The sequence below is a fragment of the Oryza glaberrima genome, chromosome 9, assembly GCF_000147395.1.
Source record: "Oryza glaberrima chromosome 9, OglaRS2, whole genome shotgun sequence".
Taxonomy (NCBI): Eukaryota; Viridiplantae; Streptophyta; class Magnoliopsida; order Poales; family Poaceae; genus Oryza; species Oryza glaberrima.
This window is the reverse complement of record NC_068334.1, coordinates 9,876,164-9,895,849: the sequence shown is the minus strand read 5'-3', so window position 1 is coordinate 9,895,849 and position 19,686 is coordinate 9,876,164. Positions and strand designations below refer to the sequence as shown.

Sequence of the window (19,686 nt, the reverse complement as noted above, 5' to 3'; positions counted from 1 at the left end):
CCTTCGTTTTCCACACGCACGCTTTTCAAACTGTTAAATGGTGTGTTTTTTTTAAAAAATAATTTTCTATACAAAAGTTGCTTTAAAAATTATATTAATCTATTTTTAAAAAAATAGTAAACACTTAACTAATCATAAGAAAATGTGTCGCTCCGTTTTGCATGCGCTGGAGGTGAGTTACCAGCCCCACCTCCTGAACACAGCCGCTTGCTTGAGGTGACGTTCTTGGCCACCTCGACGATCTCTTCCATTTGGCTGTCCACCACCTCATTCAGCTGCTCCTCCTGCGTCTTGAGATCCTCAGGCTGCTGATCAACCGTTTGGTCATCTGCATCCCCACCCTCCTGTGTCCTGTACACAACAAAGCATGTCTCCTCATCGAAATTGCTCGGCATTTGGACGAGCCGCTTCCCGTTGGGGCCAGCAGGGTTCACTTTATCGGTTTAGGCCATTTGATCGGAGGTCACTGAAATCCCGAAATTTTGGTCTGAAATTTCCGAAATTTTAAACAAAATTTTGTTGAATTTGAACAAATATTACCAAAATTTATAAAAAAATTGAAAATTTCGGCCGAAGTAATATCGTATTGGAGGGGACCGAAATTAATTTCCAACCCTGGGGGCCAGTGGAAGTGCCAAGTATGTTGCCTTTGATGCGGTCATAGCGAGTGAGAAACCAAATGATTTTTTTTCCTTTTCGAGATGATAATAAGTGATTACGAAATATACTTCGTATCAGGGTTGGCCCTGAGCCTAGTCGGGTTGTGCGACCGCCAAGGGCTAGGCCGGAGGGGGGGCCCATCGCTTACCCCCCCCCCCTCCAAGCCACCAAGGGCTTTGGCAACTCCGCCCCCCTCGCCGCCGAGGTCAATGACACCTAGTCCTACTACTTCGAGACGAAGGCGTGCGCCGTGGCGGCGCCCGCCGATGACGCCTCCACCTCACCGACCACGCCCAAGTTGTCGTTCAAGTCGTGCGGTGAGGGTGAGGCCACCATGCTGCTCCTCCCATGCTGCCACATCATCGCCGTCACCTTCCACTTGCCGAGAACATCGCTCAAGGGAAGAAGACATGAGAAAGAAGGAAGAAAACGAAAAAAAAAGAGATAGATGGAAAACGTGATGGCGGTGACACTGTCCTAATTTTATAGAATTTTAATGACACGGTTACGAATAGACGAATTATAATATCATTTACCTGAATAGGTATATTTGTAATGGCACGTTCCAAATCACCCTCTTCTTTTTCATATTAGAAATTAACGATTATGCAACGGTCGACACTAGCTAGCTAGCGTACACAAATGCAAGTGTCAACTCGATCTGACACAAGAAATAAATCCAACATGCAGACATCGGTCCCCCTCTCTCTCCCTCTTTCTCTCACACACACAATTTTTTTTTAAAAAAAAAGAGAGAAAAGACCATGCAGGGTAATTGGTCCGTGGTCTAAAGATAGTGGTCGGTTGAGATCGTGTTTTGACAAGAGTGAAATCAAAACTCCACAGCGCGCGAGCGCGCACGCGCGCTCGCGAGCGATCGATCGATCCAAGTAGTGGGAGGTTACACTTGGCACCTCGGGCTACTACTACTCCCCCCCTTAATCATGCAGATCGCTACACACTAGTGAGAACGAGTGGAATGTGCTCCGCCTCCGCCGCCCGCACAGCACAACCGCCGCGCGAAGAGCTCCATGCTGCTCTAAACTTAGCCCCCTTCCGACCGCTATAAGACCAGATTTCCCTCCACAAAAACCACTCTCGTTGATCACTCCGCACCCCCACCCCCCAACTCTCTCTATCGATTGATCTGTGCCTCCATCCCCGATGCCCCCATCAAGATCACATCATCAGGGGTCTAAGTGCTGCTAGATCTGCGATACTCGTTCCTGAATCTTTTTATATAGCAGCAAGCTAAGGGGTTTCTTCTCTAGTGAAAGGAATCCCCTTAGCTTGCTGCTATATAAAAAGATTCAGGAACGAGTATCGCAGATCTAGCAGCACTTAGACCCTAGATCCAGCGTCGTGCCCCATCTTTTGTCAGCTATGCCAACCTATCCAACATCTCATTGTCGATGCCACTCCTCGTTGTAGACACCTTGCGTTCTTGCTACAGCAACCTTTTTGACACCCGGGAGTGATATGGCCATTAGGTTGGATCAATCCACCCCGGATGTCACTGGCACCTTCAACGATCTACCACCACCGACTCCAGCAGTCTTCATCACCGCTTGGACCATCACCTTGTTGCCGCCACCAAGATGCTCGTAGTCCCTAAGGATGTTGAGTGCAAGACATGGAAGAACAACTCATAGTTTGCTAAATGATCTATCTTATTATGTTAGAGATATTTCTCTTGCTTTCCTAACTCTAAAGTCTCTAATGTTGGTAGAGTTAAGTTTAATGCTAATAGTTCAATTCATTTACAATCACCGAGCAATATAAAGCTTATTACCCCTAAATTTTCATTTCCTAAAGCTTCTAAAGTTTCTAAATTTTTCCATCATCATTATTTTAATTATCCTCGTTATTTTATGTTCTGAAGCACTATAATATTAAGGGTAAGTTGGATCCATGCCTTGCAAATGTGCATATTCAGATAAATGTCATTACAATTCGTCTATTCATAGTCGTGCCACTGAAATTTTACAAAATAGGACCATGCCATTGCCGTCACGTTTTCCATCCATCTCCTGTTTTTTTTCCATTTTCTTCCTTCTTTCTCCCGTCTTCTTCCCTTGAGCGATATTCCCGACGGCGGATGGTTGCTACAACAATAGGGCGATGGGTATGACCATGCCACTGTGGTGAGCAACGCGACACAGAGCAAGCTGACATGCAACAACAGCAGTGGGGTTAGTGGCGTCCATGGTGCTGCTGCCGATCCTAGGGATGATGCGGTTGGTTGTGACGGCTGCACCAGTGAGCCGGTTGGTGGAGTTGGCGATGACGTCAATGAGTGGGAGGTTCGTGGCCTCAGCTACGGCGATGGGAGATGCACTGTTGTCGGAGTTTTGACTACAGAGAGCGAACATCGACGCGGTGGTGTGGATGGAGTGTGAGCGGATGCGCGTCGGGATGGAGTAGGTGCAAAAGCGACAGTGCCAGGTGCTGGTGCGTGTGGCTTCAATAGCGTGACGACTATGGGAGAAGGAGGTCGAGCTCGACGTCGCCTGCCACTGCGCGGCCGAGCTGGAGGACTACCTACTTCAGGCCACCGAGAGCTAGGTCTGGTGCGGGCTCGGCCGCAGCAACGAGGCCGTCGCGGCTAGCCTCTGCGCCACCCTCGACCACCTCCTCCTCACGCCCCCTCCCCCAAAGCCACCAAGGGCTTTGGCAACTCCGCCCCCCTCGCCGCCGAGGTCAATGACACCTAGTCCTACTACTTCGAGACGAAGGCGTGCGCCGTGGCGGCGCCCGCCGATGACGCCTCCACCTCACCGACCATGCCCAAGTTGTCGTTCAAGTCATGCGGTGAGGGTGACGCCACCGTGCTGCTCCTCCCATGCTGCCACATCATCGCCGTCACCTTCCACTTGCCGAGAACATCGCTCAAGGGAAGAAGACAGGAGAAAGAAGGAAGAAAACGAAAAAAAAAGAGATAGATGGAAAACGTGATGGTGGTGACACTGTCTTAATTTTATAGAATTTTAATGACACAGTTACGAATAGACGAATTATAATATCATTTACCTGAATAGGTATATTTGTAATGGCACGTTCCAAATCACCCTCTTCTTTTTCATATTAGAAATCAACGATTATGCAACGGTCGACACTAACTAGCTAGCTAGCGTACACAAATGCAAGTGTCAACTCAATCTGACACAAGAAATAAATCCAACATGCACAGACATCGGTCCCCCTCTCTCTCCCTCTTTCTCTCACACACACAAATTTTTTTTTTAAAAAAAAAGAGAGAAAAGACCATGCAGGGTAATTGGTCTGTGGTCTAAAGATAGTGGTCGGTTGAGATCGTGTTTTCACCAGAGTGAAATCAAAACTCCACAGCGCGCGTGCAAAGTGAAGGTGCGGGACCATCAGCAGGTACAATCCCGTGTTGTGGACAAATGGTACCGCGTCGGTCCCATGGCTTGGCTGTGCGGCATTGTGTGGTACGTCCTACAGGTCGGCCGCGCGGTACCTCGAGCCGACCGAGCGGCGGCATCGCAAGACGGATGCACACTCATGCACGTACTATTTCTTTGCATCGTGGCCGGTATCGCATCGCCAGCTTAGGAAATTGTGCGGCGCCGCACAACCAGCCTGCAGTCATCACTCCCACGTTTTTTCATCACGCCAAACACTCAGTCCTGCGTTTTTGCACCGCGCCAAACACGCAGTCCTGCGTTTTACCCCCACGATACGGGTATATTTTCGCATTTCTTCTGAAAACATGTATATAATTAGAAAAACGTTAGAAATAATGTATATTTTTTTAAAAAAATCGATAACCTCCTGCCTAGCTGGTGTGGAACTATCGGCTAGCTGGGTGGACGGCTGATATATCAAAATTTACTGGGTGGCAAACATTTTAGACTACAAATGCACTCACATATGTACCAATATGTGTTGAATTTTCAAGTTCTCAGCCAAGTTCTTGGATTACTGTCCCAATTTACTCTAGTTAATTAATGCTAAAAATTGTACACTGTATGGAAACCCAATAATGAATATTCATATTGTTTAATAATTTTGAATTTCAGGATTAATAGTTAGTTAATCCTAACTGATTTGTTGTTTGGGGGAGTCTTATTTTTATTTTGCACTTGAAACAGTTTTTAAATTAACAGTTAGCATAATACAAAGTTATACTTTCAAGCCTCGATTTTGGTTTTCAAAATTTAATGATCGTAAAATTTTCACGGGAGGGAACCAATGGACGGCTGGAAGTGCGAATTTTGAGCTCAAGATTAATTAACTGGTGGGCCAACGACGTGTTGGTTAGTTACAATTACCGGGTGCTATACACCATAAAACACGGCAACCATAACGTGCCGTTCCACCTTACACTATATTCCCGTTCCCGCCTCCCACCAAATATTGTTCGCGCCAACGAAAATCAGTTTTTGGACGGATGGCGCCTGATATTTTGTAGCTTGATAGCAGAACACTCCGTAATCCTTTTGATTGCGTAGTGTAACAAATGAACACCCGGTAACGTTTTCACTTACCTGGTGTTCCTTCCATACACTACGTAACTTACCCAGTGTCAATTAAAACACACAGTAACGTTTTGGTGCACCCGGGAGAGATTCCCATCCTGGTAGTGATTGGGGTATTCACAAGTTGAGTGATTCAGAAACTAATGCCAGTAATCGGCAGCTCACTTATACCACGTACGGAATCCGCTATAATTAAGCGTCAAGGGAGAGGGGAAAAAAATCAAAGCAACAAAATCGTCTAAGAAACGTACATGAAGGAGAAAAGAAAACAAAATCGTCTAAGTAGCATAAAGGGAAAAAGAAAAGAATCACAAATTAATTAGGCTCAGGGGTGTAGCTATATTTATGGCGCCATATTTTTTATCAAAAAAATAGTCGACATGTATTTACATTGTAAGTCCCTAAATTATATATGTAATTTTAGTGTATTTACAATGTAAGTCTCAAAATTACATATATAAGTTCTAAAATTACATATGTAAATTCGAAAATTATATACTAATTACATATGTAAGTGGAGTGTAAATAAGGTGTAACTCCTGTAAAGTGGCTGAAAAAAAATTGACTATAGCATATGGCGCTATATTTCTAGCAACTCCGAAGCTCAGTGCACGACACATTAATCGGAGCTAGCTAAGCTAGGTGTCTTTGTTGCTTGCTAGGTGCTTGCCAAGACAGCATGCAAAAAATTAACGATCTCGTCACAGATCGTCGTCATGGGGCTACGGGCACGGCTTGGGGTTCTGGAAGCCGGCGTACTTGGCCCTGACGTTCTCGCACTTGGATGACGAGACGCCCTTCCCCTTGTACCGCAGGTCGACGTCCTGCAGCACGACGCCCTGGCACGGCACCCCGCACTTGAGCAGCACCGCCACCTGCGTCGTCGCCGTCCCCTTGATGTTCTTGAACTGCACGTCCTTGATCGTCACCCCGGACACGAACTGCATGTATAATTCGACGACGGTCAGGTCGATCGATCGACGGCAATGGCGAATGAATTAGGAAGATCGATGCACCTTGTGCTCGCAGTTGTAGTAGGGGCAGTACTTCTGGTCGATGATGATGGGGTTCTGGACGTCGTTCATGACGAGGTTCTCGAACAGCATGTGGGCGGCGTTGCTCTTGGTGGGGGAGTTCTCCCACGTCTTGATGCGGACGCCGTTCATGGTGCCGTGGAAGGTCATGTCGCGGACGTGGATCCGCGTGACGTCCCCCTCGCCGACGTACCGGCCGAGGCTGCCCACGCTCATGCCGTGCCCAGGCCCGCAGTGGACGCGCGCCACGTCGATGTTGTCGTTCCCCTGCCCGATGGAGATGCAGTCGTCGCCCGTCGCGATGGTGGTGTCCGCGATCGACACGCCGTTGCTCCGCTCGATGTGGATGCCGTCCGTGTTCGGGCTGCTCTCCGGCGCGCTGATCCTCACCCCGCTGATCTTCGCCCCGCTGCACTGCAGCAGCGCCATGTGGAAGAACTTGCTGTTCACCGACGCCACGTTCTGCACCACCATGTTGTTGTTGTTCACGAACAGCACGCTCTGCATCCTCGCCATTATAATGTTAGCTTAATTACCTGCACACTCTGCTAATAGCGATGATGGATGGATTGACAGCAAGAAGCTCACGGTGGGGAGGACTTTGCAGTCCTTGCGGATGGGGCACTTGTTGAAGGGCCAGGAGGCGGCGCCCTGGCCGTCGAAGGCGGCGCCGTTCTGGCCGGAGACGATGAGGTGGTTCACCCACCCGAACTCGACCCAGTCGTTGCCGAACCTCTTCAGGTCGGTCGCCGCCTTGAGCGTCCCCTGCAAAACGCACCCAACAACCACACACCACCACGGATCGTTCCATCAATCGGTCAGCCCCCACGTACTTGCTCGATCGAGATGGATAATGGATGCAAATGCAACTGCATCCATGTCACGTAGTGGCCGGCCATGGCCACGGGACCAAACTGCCTGCTGGTTGGTTGGTACTTGCCTGCATGAGGAAGGTCATGGTGGTGGCCTTGCTGCAGGGGCCATGGAACTGCACCGGCCCGATGTAGTAGGTCCCCGGCGGGAGCACCAGCGTCACCGCCCCGGTCGCCGCGCACGCCGCCTTCCACGCCGTCATCAGCGCCTGCATGTCGCGGACGAACACCTCGCAGTTAGCCAAGAAGCTAGGGGATAATTCAACCAAGGAGCTAGCTTGATCGATCGATTGTTCCTCAGCTACCCTGCTGTCGTCGGTTTGGCCGTTCCCCTTGGCGCCGTAGTTCCTGACGTTGAACGTCGGGTCCCCGTGGTACCCCACCACCGACGAGTTACTGGCGGCGGACGCGACGGCGGCGCAGAGCGCGGCAACAACGACGACGAGCAGCCGCAGCCGCGCCTCCATCTCCACAGCTAGATAGCACACAGGCACAGGCGCGGGGACCGAGCACACGCAGAGCTAGAGAGCTAGCTATACAGCTTTACACCGCCGGCCGCCGTCTACTTCGTCTTCTTCCTCGGTCACTCGATCTCAGCCACAGTGAGAGACATACACTAGTTGATTTTACTCGGCGGCGGCGGCGGCAGGGAGATGATCCTGATGATGTGATCTTGATGGGGGCATCGGGGATGGAGGCACAGATCAATCGATAGAGAGAGTTGGGGGGGGTGGGGGTGCGGAGTGATCAACGAGAGTGGTTTTTGTGGAGGGAAATCTGGTCTTATAGCGGTCGGAAGGGGGCTAAGTTTAGAGCAGCATGGAGCTCTTCGCGCGGCGGTTGTGCCGTGCAGGCGGAGCACATTCCACTCGTTCTCACTAGTGTGTAGCGATCTGCATGATTAAGGGGGGGAGTAGTAGTAGCCCGAGGTGCCAAGTGTAACCTCCCACTACTTGGATCGATCGATCGCGCGCGCTCTGTGGAGTTTTGATTTCACTCTGGTCAAAACACGATCTCAACCGACCACTATCTTTAGACCACAGACTAATTACCCTGCATGGTCTTTTCTCTCTTTTTTTTTAAAAAAAATTTGTGTGTGTGAGAGAAAGAGGGGGAGAGAGGGGGACCGATGTCTGTGCATGTTGGATTTATTTCTTGTGTCAGATCGAGTTGACACTTGCATTTGTGTACGCTAGCTAGCTAGTGTCGACCGTTGCATAATCGTTAGTTTCTAATATGAAAAAGAAGAGGGTGATTTGGGACGTGCCATTACAAATATACCTATTCAGGTAAATGATATTATAATTCGTCTATTCGTAACCGTGTCATTAAAATTCTATAAAATTAGGACAGTGTCACCGCCATCACGTTTTCCATCTATGTCTTTTTTTTTTCGTTTTCTTCCTTCTTTCTCCTGTCTTCTTCCCTTGAGCGATGTTCTCGGCAAGTGGAATGTGACGGCGATGATGTGGCAGCATGGGAGGAGCAGCACGGTGGCGTCACCCTCACCGCATGACTTGAACGACAACTTGGGCGTGGTCGGTGAGGTGGAGGCATCATCGGCGGGCGCCGCCACGGCGCACGCCTTCGTCTCGAAGTAGTAGGACTAGGTGTCATTGAACTCGGCGGCGAGGGGGGCGGAGTTGCCAAAGCCTTTGGTGGCTTCCGGGGGGGGGGGGGGGGTGAGGAGGAGGTGGTCGAGGGTGGCACGGAGGCTAGCCGCGACGGCCTCGTTGCTGCGGTTGAGCCCGCACCAGACCTAGCTCTCGGTGGCCTGATGTAGGTAGTCCTCCAGCTCGGCCGCGCAGCGGCAGGCGATGTCGAGCTCGACCTCCTTCTCCCATAGTCGTCGGCGCTATTGAAGCCACACGCACCAGCACCTGGCACTGTCGCGTTTGCACCTGCTCCATCCCGACGCGCATCCGCTCGCACTCCATCCACACCACCGCGTCGATCTTCGCTCTCTGTAGTCACAACTCTGACAACAGTGCATCTCCCATCGCCGTAGCTGAGGCCACGAACCTCCCACTCATTGACGTCATCACCGACTCCACCAACCGGCGGCTCACTGGTGCAGCCGTCACAACCAACCGCATCATCCCTAGGATCGGCAGTAGCACCATGGACGCCACTAACCCCACTGCTGTTGTTGCATGTCAGCTTGCTCTCTGTCGCGTTGCTCACCACAGTGGCATGGTCATACCCATCGCCCTATTGTTGTAGCAACCATCCGCCGCCGGGAATATCGCTCAAGGGAAGAAGACGGGAGAAAGAAGGATGAAAATGGAAAAAAAAGGAGATGGATGGAAAACATGACGGCAATGGCATGGTCCTATTTTGTAAAATTTCAGTGGCACGACTACGAATAGACGAATTGTAATGACATTTATCCGAATACGCACATTTGCAAGGCATGGATCCAACTTACCCTTAATATTGTAGTGCTTCAGAACATAAAATAACGAGGATAATTAAAATAATGATGATGGACAAATTTAGAAACTTTAGAAGCTTTAGGAAATGAAAATTTAGGGGTAATAAGCTTTATATTGCTCGGTGATTGTAAATGAATTGAACTATTAGCATTAAACTTAACTCTACCAACATTAGAGACTTTAGAGTTAGGAAAGCAAGAGAAATATCTCTAACATAATAAGATAGATCATTTAGCAAACTATGAGTTGTTCTTCCATGTCTTGCACTCAACATCCTTAGGGACTACGAGCATCTTGGTGGCGGCAACAAGGTGATGGTCCAAGTGGTGATGAAGACTGCTGGAGTCGGTGGTGGTAGATCGTTGAAGGTGCCAGTGACATCCGGGGTGGATTGATCCAACCTAATGGCCATATCACTCTCGGGTGTCAAAAAGGTTGCTGTAGCAAGAACGCAAGGTGTCTACAACAAGGAGTGGCATTGACAATGAGATGTTGGATAGGTTGGCATAGCTGACAAAAGATGGGGCGCGACGTTGGATCTAGGGTCTAAGTGCTGCTAGATCTGCGATACTCGTTCTTGAATCTTTTTCGCTCGTCGACCTCTTCACCGTATCCGCCGCGCGCACGCTTCTGATACTCTATGAGCAATTGACGCCCACCCCTTCGTTCGTTCTCTCTCTCTCTCGCGTGGCTGAGCTGACCTCGACGGGCGACGTGGCGACGGCGACGACGACGTGGGAACAGGAGGGCCGCCCCCCACGCCGCCGGCCTCCGTCGCCTCTCCACCAGCTGCCATGGATGACGACGGCGGCCTCCTCGCTCTCCCCATTGCGCTCCCCGTCAGCTCCTCTTCCTCTGTGCTCTGGGAGGACGGCGCCTCGAGCGCCGCCGACGAGGCCGCCGCCCCGCGCTGCTTGCCGTTGCTGCTCGATCTGAACCTGCCGGCTTCGTCCACATCGTCTTTCGATAACGTTTACGTTACAAATTTTGAACCAAATTTTCTCATCTTCTCTACCATTTTCTAGCTATTGGTACAGCTGAAAGCAACAGCATCCCCTTTGGATACAGAGATGCACAAGAGAGGCGGCGGAAACGAAATCCTGAGTGGTGAAAAAGAGATGGAGGAAAACGAAAATAAAAAAAATTATCCGTATCTATGGAGATGGTAGAGCTTCTTCGCAGTAGCAGCCACAGGGATAGAAGAGGGGAAAGAGAAAGAGTGATGATGTGGTACGTGACACGTGGGTCCCATGCTGACTCGGCCGCCACGTCAGACAAAACCGGGGTCAAAACCACCTAAGGATCTAAAGTGAATGGTTTTGTAAGTTGAGGGATCTGATATATCTGATTTTGCGGTTGAGGGATGATTTTGTAACTCGATGACAAGTTGAGGGACCTTGGGTGTACTTTTTCCTTTTCCAAACACAGCCCTAGGGATTGCCCTAGGGATTGGGGGGTAATGAATGGGCCGGGATTTCTACCTTCCTGGGCCGAACCGAATGCGATTTTTGTCAGCACAGGGAATTTTTTCCCTGGTGGTGGGCTTCCCCGAAGAGGCCAGACCGGCCTTTTACCCTCTATCCGAACGAGGCCTAAGGGGGGAGGGAGGACACGAGGAGAAGGAGCACGGCGCAGGGGGAGAGCGAACGGTGGTGGACTAGGATTTCGGGGGGAGGAGTTGACATGGATAATTTTTTTTTCAAAAGAGCCCCTTAGTTTTCCTGTTTCTGAGCGCAATCCTATTTTCCAGATTATCTCTTCTTTGTATTGGATATTCTAGATTGTGGAGGTCCTAAATGCAATACTTCTAAACCATACAACTTTTTATTGGGATCTATAACGAAATATCAGTAAATGAGAGGGCTTTTCTGCAAAAATTTCAAAATTGATGCGGCCACACGGGAGCTTGGGAAATCTCACCGGATTCCAGCGCCCGATGACGTGTCGAAACACGGTAGTGGCCACGCCAGTGCAAAATGCTGTGAGGGCTTCAGTTTCCAGTAGTATTGAATGCTTTTAGATTTATCGCACAGAGAAGAGATATATATTTGTCCCAGCACTGCACACCAGCACCAATGCACTGTTTTTTCTCACTCACACACAAAACGAACAGCTCAACCTCAACTCACACTACGTTCAGCTGCGCTACTCAGCCAAATACTCCATGACTTTTTCACTTACTCACTTCCCTACCTAAAACCCACACCTACCTGCATGCAAAGCACCACTAACTAACACATGCATGGTGCGAGCTAGCTAACCCACAATTCACACCATGACTCCATAAACTTGGCCGCACCTCCAAACCTAATGCATGCGTTCACTTATATGCATGTATTTAGATCATGGTACTCAATTATCTAACCAACTTACACTACTAAAAAATCAAATAGAGGTCGGCACTATAGGTTCCAAAACAGCTAAATCCGACATCTACAGTGTTTTCTCGTCCACACGCGTGCCTGAGGAAGCACCAGCAGCAAAAACAGGCAACTTTGTGGAGACAAAGGTGTTGTTTTGTAATAGGAACTGACACCTATGACTCCTGTCAAAGAAAGATGACGGTTCTTATTAAAAACCGACACCTTTTGAGTGTTGTCTCATTGAAATAGATGTTAGTAGGATCAAGATAAAATTGACAGGTTTTAGAAAAACCTGCACCTTTCACACGAGGAGAGGAACCAAACCGCAACAAGCCGGCTCGTCATCCTTATCTTCAATCGGGCCTCCTCACTCACTCACTATCTCTCTCTCTCACACACACACCTCCTCTTCTTAATTCTTCCCCGGCAGCTGACTGCCAATGGGGCCGCGTCCAAGCCGGGGAACGACGACGACCACCGGCACGCCCACCGGTGACTGGCTACGTGCTAAATCTATGTCAAAGTCACCTTCCCTAGCGGACTGATAGAATCTACTCTTTTTTTTCCAGTACTAGCAGTACGGCTCTTGCTATTACTACCAACATTTTGAGTGGATATGCTGTCCCCCAAAGACAGTCTACATGCCATCTCGAATTACTCCTCTTCATCATCAGGTATGTATATAGGTTGGGCAATTTCTTCTTGAACCTTTTGTTTTACATTCTCAATATGTTCCTTCATAGCTTTCTTACTAAAAGTTAGATCCCACATTACTTTCCGAACATGTGCAGGTACACTCGGGCACGGCTTCACATTCCCTCTTTTTCCTGCCAAATGCTCCCTAAGCCGGGTAACAGCCCCACCAAATCCAGTAAAACCGCAATATAAACATTTAAAACCGTTGCTTCCAAGCTTTTGTCCATGGCTCCAAACATCATCAATACGGCCTGAACCGACATTTCCTAGTAACCCAAGAAAAAAATATCACTACTCACCTACACAAAAGTCTAACTAAATTAATCACACCTTTGTCTGTTTAATTAAGCAAACCTAGACAAACACTCCTCTGTTGCAGCAAAAAAAATAAATAGAAAACATCATCTATCAAACACAATGGCAGAAATAGGATTTTTTTACCTCTGTTCCCTGTTGCTTCCGCCGTTGCTTCCCCAGTCCCAGTGCCATGGCTACCACCTGCTCGTCGGGTACCAATGCCAGTGCCATGGTTACCACCTGCTCCTCTGCCGACGCTGCTGCCTCCTTGGGCTTCCCCAACCCCAACCCCATCTCCGGCACCCTGATCCCTTCCTCTTCCCCTCCCAACACACCCATCTTCTTGTTCCATAGTAGCTGCAAAAATACCAGCCGAACACACCACTAAAATGTGAAAATGCACAAGGAAATATACAAATCTCGTCCTACAACTAATAAGCCCAAACATTCTTCCATCAACTTCTACAATCTGAGATGCACATGAACATAACTAGCATCACAACAGTCGGAACAAGATAGTGAGAACAAACAAATGTGAAGAACAGGGATAATAACAAACCTCGGAAAGCCGCTGGCACCCGGAGCGTGGCAGTTTGGCACACCGCCACCTGCGCGCAGCTGCGCGCCGGTGCCGGCTAGGGCGGCTGGGGGCGACGGGGCGATGGCTTGGAGGGGGGCGTGCAGCACCGGCGGTGGACTAGGTCGAGGTGGTGAGGCGGCGACCGGCATCGAGGCGCGGAGGCGGCGACTGGCGAGAGGCGATTTTTTTCGATCTGATGCGTTACTGCGTGGCGGCGCAATGAGGGGAGGCGGAGGGGGAGAGCAAGTCGCCACTTTAGGGTTTGGTGAGAAATTCCCGTCAAATTTTTTTTGGCCGAAATATTTGACCGGAGCCACTTACTATCGGGACCCACCGAAACGGCCGAAATTTCCAACCCTAGAGCCGCCCGCCTGTGCGGCCTCACCACCGCCTGGCCGCCGCGCAGCGCCACCCAGGGTAGCCGCCGCGCCGTCGCCACTGCGCCGTCGCCGCCGCTCCACGGCCGCCCGGCCATGGCGCCGGTTATGCCGGCCCCTCCGCTGGCCGCATATGGCAGGCACGCAATCGAGGGGGAGAAAGGAAGGAAAGGAGGAGGAAAGAAAAAGAAAAAGGAAAGAAAAAGAAAAAGGAAAGATGCTTACCTGATTTTGCAAAAATGCCCTCGTAATTTCTGGACATTAAATGCATGTTCCACTGAATAGGAAACTTTGTGTTTTAAACCCTGAATTTTCTAGAAAATACACAATTAGCCTTCAGCATTGGGTTATTTGTTTGAATGGCATCCGGGATTTGCAAATATCACCGACAATCATATTATCGCATAAAAGGGCTATGTGATATTGAATTTCGACCCCGACTTTGTATTTCAGGTACTTTTATTGCAGATATATATGATTATGAAATTTATTTATCGCATTTACGATTATTGATTATTTGTGATGCTTTATTACTTTTAATTAATATCGTTGCGGTAAAATGTATAGAATTGCATAGTATATACTGGAATTATTTGCGGGAATTTTGTGTACCATTATATTGCAACACTTTTGTATTTTACCGGCATTTAATTTGCACATATTTTTGAATAATGAAAGATGACAGGCATCACGAATTAGAAAATTTGCAAAATCTAGAATATCTCTGACATATTTATTTAATGTCGAAATTACGATAGAACGAGAAACTCTATGGTACCATTACTCTAATCGCGACATGTGCATTGACTCGATGGGTTTGATCTAGCATTTCAATCTCTCGTCAGTGCCTCCAAGCTAATCTCATGAATGAGTACGAATGAGCGCGTTAGAAGATTATGGACCCTATCTTTCGTAGAGCAAGTACTATGAGCAAGAGTGGGTATTTTTCGACTATAGTTCACTGAGTAAATGACCCAAAGAGTACGGTAATACGGTGCACTGAATTTGCACCGAATACTGCAGAAACTCTTGATGTTCTACCCGAACGCAACGAAAGTCGCACGCAAACATCACTAGTGTACATACAAGGAAGTATGCCTATATTGTCGATAATAGAATTGCGTAACATTCAGGATAGTGTTCACTAGAAGAGCATTATCTTCCAAAACCAATTAGCATAGTTGATAATGAATTCAACATGAGCAGCTAGCCTAGTGCATTTACCTCAACGGAAGAAGAGGAAAAGGGTGAGCAGAACATAGGTCAAGGTGAACAATCTAGAACTACGAACATAAAAAGAAAAGGACTATCCTAACAGCACACTCATCATGAATTGAGGGGGAGAACTCCTAACCTATTTGCACGGCCATGGACGTAGAATCTCCTCTGCTATATCGGATAGGCCCTAAAATTTATGTCGGAATAGCAAATCATTGCCATAGCTGTTGAGCAAAAAGCTCGCTATGAAGTTAATTGAATCCGATGTACCAGAATACTTCGTTGAATCAGTAAACTTCGTCATCACATGTTGCAATCTTTGAATATAGCATTGCATTGAAAAATGGTCCTTGCCCAAGTAGAGCACACATTTACCCTGCAATAGGAATTATTTCCAGTATAAAATAGCATATTTAAGGCATTTACTATTTTGTTGCTCCTTTCTAGCACATAGTTGTAATGCTTTGAATTTTATGTAGCACCCAAACATAAAAGAATTAATTGTGGTCCGCATAACCACAAATAACACTTTAAGAGAAAAAGGTATTTCCAGACCCATAAAACTGGAAATATTATGACTGTTGCTAACAGCAACAACTGAATTTGTCAGCCTAGAATGCGCTACAGTCATATTACCTATGGAACAATTGTGCACTTTATAGAAGCATCTATTGTCCGTCAACCCCGTTGAACTCTCTAAAAAGTGTGATGATTTGGGCTACATCCTTTTAGCCATGGATTTTTCAGCCATTTTCGGTCTTAGAATTATAAGAATAAATATTACAACTCGTATGGTCATAGCACATATATGCATAATTTTCCTAAATCATGAAGATTTGTGTGCCAGTATGCACCGACAGGAGATCAATGCATAAACCACATATAGTTCTAACATCCTTGAACCGGATTGCAAAGAATATATGTGGCTCCCATTTGGTACTGTATGGATAAATGCGCTTCCGAAGCAGCAAACATCCAGTGTCTCTTAGACACCGTGTCTTTACCAAGACTGATCCAGCAAGATCACGTGAACTCCAATAGAACTCACTAAATCATGCTCAGAAGTCCGCGAGGACAATGCTAGCATTGCATTTGATGATTGGTGAATGGCAGCACGAAGTACCAAATATCCGCATAGGCAGACTAAGTATAAGCTATGAATTGCAATATTTGCTATATCATTGTTGTAATACCCACAGTAGAAAAGGACATGCAGTCCTGAAAGCAGCGGATTCTGAAAGAAAATTCAAACCATCGGCATGAACATCCATCTTGCAACTAGTGCTATTGCATCTGTTTGGTTTATGTACATTTCCCACTATCATAATGCATTGCAAAAGGCTCTCTCCGAAGGTCGGAAACCTTTTACGGAGATAGTTATGAAGCCTAAATTCCTCGACAAATAAGTATTATTTCCAGCCATTTAGGGGGAGAGAATGAACCCCTAGATAGGAAATGTCAAGAAATATGATAGTAGAAAGGGACGAATGCATGTTACACCGCACTAGTGAATACAATTTGCGTAAAAAATTAAAACTGCCAAATCACTTTGTAAATACTTTTGTGATTTCAAAGAGTTTGACTAAGTTGCATGAATGAAATGCACCGGAGGAGGGTGATACTAAAGAAAGTAAAGGTGCCCCTTGTCTTGTCTAGAGGCCTCGAACAAAAAGAATTGGACAAGAAACTTCGGCTCCTCACACCCCTAAAGTAACCAGAGATGTCTGGTAAAAACAGGGCAAGAGGGACTATCATACTCAAAGTCATGAAAGGTATCCCACCGAATAGAAGGGGAGCCAGTTGAGATCTGGCAAACGGTATGGAACCTCAGAATAGGCGTACCACACCTTCCCATCAAGGAAGAAAACCAGCTGTTGGAGTGCACACTAACGCTGGTACATGCCCACATCAAGAACTATTAAGCAAATAAGAAGAAGAAGCATATGAAAATGCATCTCCTCTTATATCCATGGATATCTGCATAGAGTCTCGTGTAACCAATAGAAGTTGGCGATGAGACCGATTATGGGCAATGTCTCTTTTAGACAACAAAACTCAATTGCAGTCAACCAGGAGTTGAATAAATGAACTAGAAGTTGAAAAGAAGAACTCAACCTGAATATTGACAAGCATTAAAGATAGAATCAATGAATGCATTTCAGGAGCTTGGATCGGAGACTTGCATAATAGTACATGAAGAAGTACTAGGTCCCGAACCAACCCAGAAAGAATAGAATAAACCAGAAAAGAATTGAAGAAGCAAACTCCTTCGTTTTGAATTTGAGTTTGATTTGAAATATTTGGCCGAATCCAAATCATGCTTACGCTTGCAGCCAAAAGCATGCGACAGATGGAAGTCTAGTACATCAGTCCAACTGCACTTAGAAATGTTCATAGTGCATGGCTTTGGAATAGTCAATTATCGCCAAAATGGGACGGAATTCCCAAACACAAGTGTATCATAGCAACACATGAATATTTGGCTAATTGAGCTAAACCAAACTAAGCATCATTGAACTGTTCAGAGCCTCGGCATGGTTTTGAGAGATGGTTACACGCGACAGCAATCGCGATTTGAAAACTATCTCAACCCCCACCATTTATGAAATTAAAACAGCATATGTCGCACATATGCAAATGAGTTATGTGAGAAGCAACCTCACTAAGCATATGAACCTCCAAGCTCTTCTATGTACATGAATTGCACAGAAGCGATGAACTAAGTCATGTGGAGGTCTTGCAGATTCATCCGCTAACTCATTATTGACATCTTCACTTGAATAGGTGTGTCCGAGAAATCGGAGTAATGAGACTTAGAGAAATGCAAAATTCAGGGGGAGAATTTCGCCGACTCATTCCAGAATCTTGATATAGAAAATCAAGTACCCAAAATCAATCTAGAAAGGTTGAATGAAGAATTGGGTGGATTGCACTCTTTTTCCCAACAGTTTCTTATCAAGGTTTTTAATGAGGCAATTCGTGCGACATTGCAAGCGTATGCTATGTACTCTTTCTCCAAATTTCTCCAACTGGGTTTTTGTGGAGTTTTGACGAGGCATAGGCATCACGTGGTGAGTGCCCAAGGGGGAGTGTTAGGAAACCTATGGGCTTGGGCCCATGAAGGCCCAGCCCATATACACTAATTGGGCACACACTGAAGCCTTCCATATATGGAGGAAGGCTATATAAGGAGGAGAGGGGTGCTCATATTGGATAGTTGTGCTTGAGGATGCTAGAATGATGAATAAGAAGAGAGTCTTACCCCTACATCTTGTGTCTCCACTTTTATAGAATTACGGGACCCTCTTGGATTACTTCGTGTAGTAGGAGGGTTGCGTAATAATATAGATGAGGGTATGTTACATATTATAGAAATTATAGATGGATATATGTTGAAAAAGTGTGAAAATTATGTGAGCTAATTATTTGACATGCTTACATGTTAGAACTTTAAATTATAATAAATTATAGATGATGTGTCATGCATGCACGTGCTTTACAATATTTTGGAATAATAATTGCTAGTGAGAGAAAATGTGGGATATTTGCATGTTGATCCGCTTTAATATCTAGTGTGGTTCCAACTTCTACTGTAGATAACATCTCATGCTAAATAATTTTACCAGACTATATTGATAAAGATGACTAAATATAGTTTTTAAGGAATTTTTTGAGGTGTTTTAATTTCCCAGCTAAAAATTCAATCACACCTTTAAAAGCTAACTGGACACAAATAGTTCTTGGCACATGTATGGTGTCAAAATAGAAGCGCCAATTAAATGATAACTTCTCTCAATAAATTGTAGAACAATTACAGGTTATTGTGTTGAATCTACTGACTAGAAACCACCTACTGCAGCAGGAAATGTCACAACTCCAACGAGGCTATAACAAGGATGCATAGTATGTAAGATCAACGTGTGTTTTGATTCTTATTCTGTGATGAACAATTGGCATATGTGATTATTGGTTTTGATATTTGGAGATTATTATCGAAGTGGTTTTGGAGATAATTGATTTTCATGTGATGAACAGGGTTTACTGTTTTGTTGGGACTGGTCAGACCGGGCGAAGGTTGCTGGTCAGACCGGCTCATGTGTAGCGGTCAGACCGGCCGGCCCGCGGTCTGACCGGCCGACGCTGTGTCGGTTTTGGTTTCGGGTTGTTTGTTTGGATATCCGTGATTGTTTCATGGTTATGGCTTCTAGATGGATACTATACATATGTAACACTGTTGTTTGCTACTAATGAGTCAAGTTGGTGATAGCTTGGTCTCGGAATATGGTTTCTTTGTTTGTTTCATGTGTAGGTGACTCGATGCCTCGGGAGAGTATTTGCGGTGATCGACCGGGAGTCGGCTTGGTGGTAAGACGATGTCCGTGGTGGTCAGATATCATGCGGGATACTAAGGCTAGAGTTGATGCATGTGGTTGATGGAGATTCCATATGGCATACGATGGAGGTATTGTGTGCGTATGGGATGCGGAGTCAAATTTGGAAGGAGTCCAAATTTGGTATGATTGGTTATGTAAAGTTTCTTTCTTGTACTAGAGGGTTTCCTAAGGTGCTTAGGACTCCTAGTATGAGTTTGGTTCGTGGCTTTAGGCTGCCTACCTCATGTATAAATAGAGGGGGAGAGTGAGGCTTCCCGG

The 19,686-nt window shown here is 46.7% G+C and overlaps 1 protein-coding gene and 2 pseudogenes across 1 annotated transcript; 1 reads left to right on the top strand and 2 right to left on the bottom strand.

Annotated features, from left to right (window-relative positions):
• The first annotated feature begins 2,293 nt into the window (after positions 1-2,293).
• Positions 2,294-3,602, top strand: LOC127783715 (E3 ubiquitin-protein ligase BOI-like; annotated as a pseudogene).
• A 1,945-nt stretch (positions 3,603-5,547) lies between these two features.
• On the bottom strand, positions 5,548-7,806 carry LOC127784116 (exopolygalacturonase-like). Its single transcript, XM_052311308.1, has 5 exons — positions 7,374-7,806; positions 7,137-7,277; positions 6,785-6,961; positions 6,179-6,697; positions 5,548-6,103 (listed from the first exon to the last, which is right to left on the bottom strand). Exons 1-5 carry the CDS (start codon positions 7,533-7,535, stop codon positions 5,885-5,887), a joined length of 1,218 nt encoding a protein of 405 aa, XP_052167268.1. The 5' UTR covers positions 7,536-7,806; the 3' UTR covers positions 5,548-5,884.
• Positions 7,807-8,404: 598 nt separating this feature from the next.
• Positions 8,405-13,914, bottom strand: LOC127783714 (uncharacterized; annotated as a pseudogene).
• Positions 13,915-19,686: the final 5,772 nt, after the last annotated feature.

Excerpts from the sequence above, each read along its gene's own strand:
- LOC127784116 (XM_052311308.1), bottom strand. The coding sequence starts at position 7,535 with ATGGAGGCGCGGCTGCGGCTGCTCGTCGTCGTTGTTGCCGCGCTCTGC. Across the intron at positions 6,962-7,136 it reads CCATGACCTTCCTCATGCAG|GGGACGCTCAAGGCGGCGAC; the intron begins GCAAGTACCAAC and ends TGCGTTTTGCAG. Across the intron at positions 6,698-6,784 it reads ACTGCAAAGTCCTCCCCACC|AGCGTGCTGTTCGTGAACAA; the intron begins GTGAGCTTCTTG and ends GCGAGGATGCAG.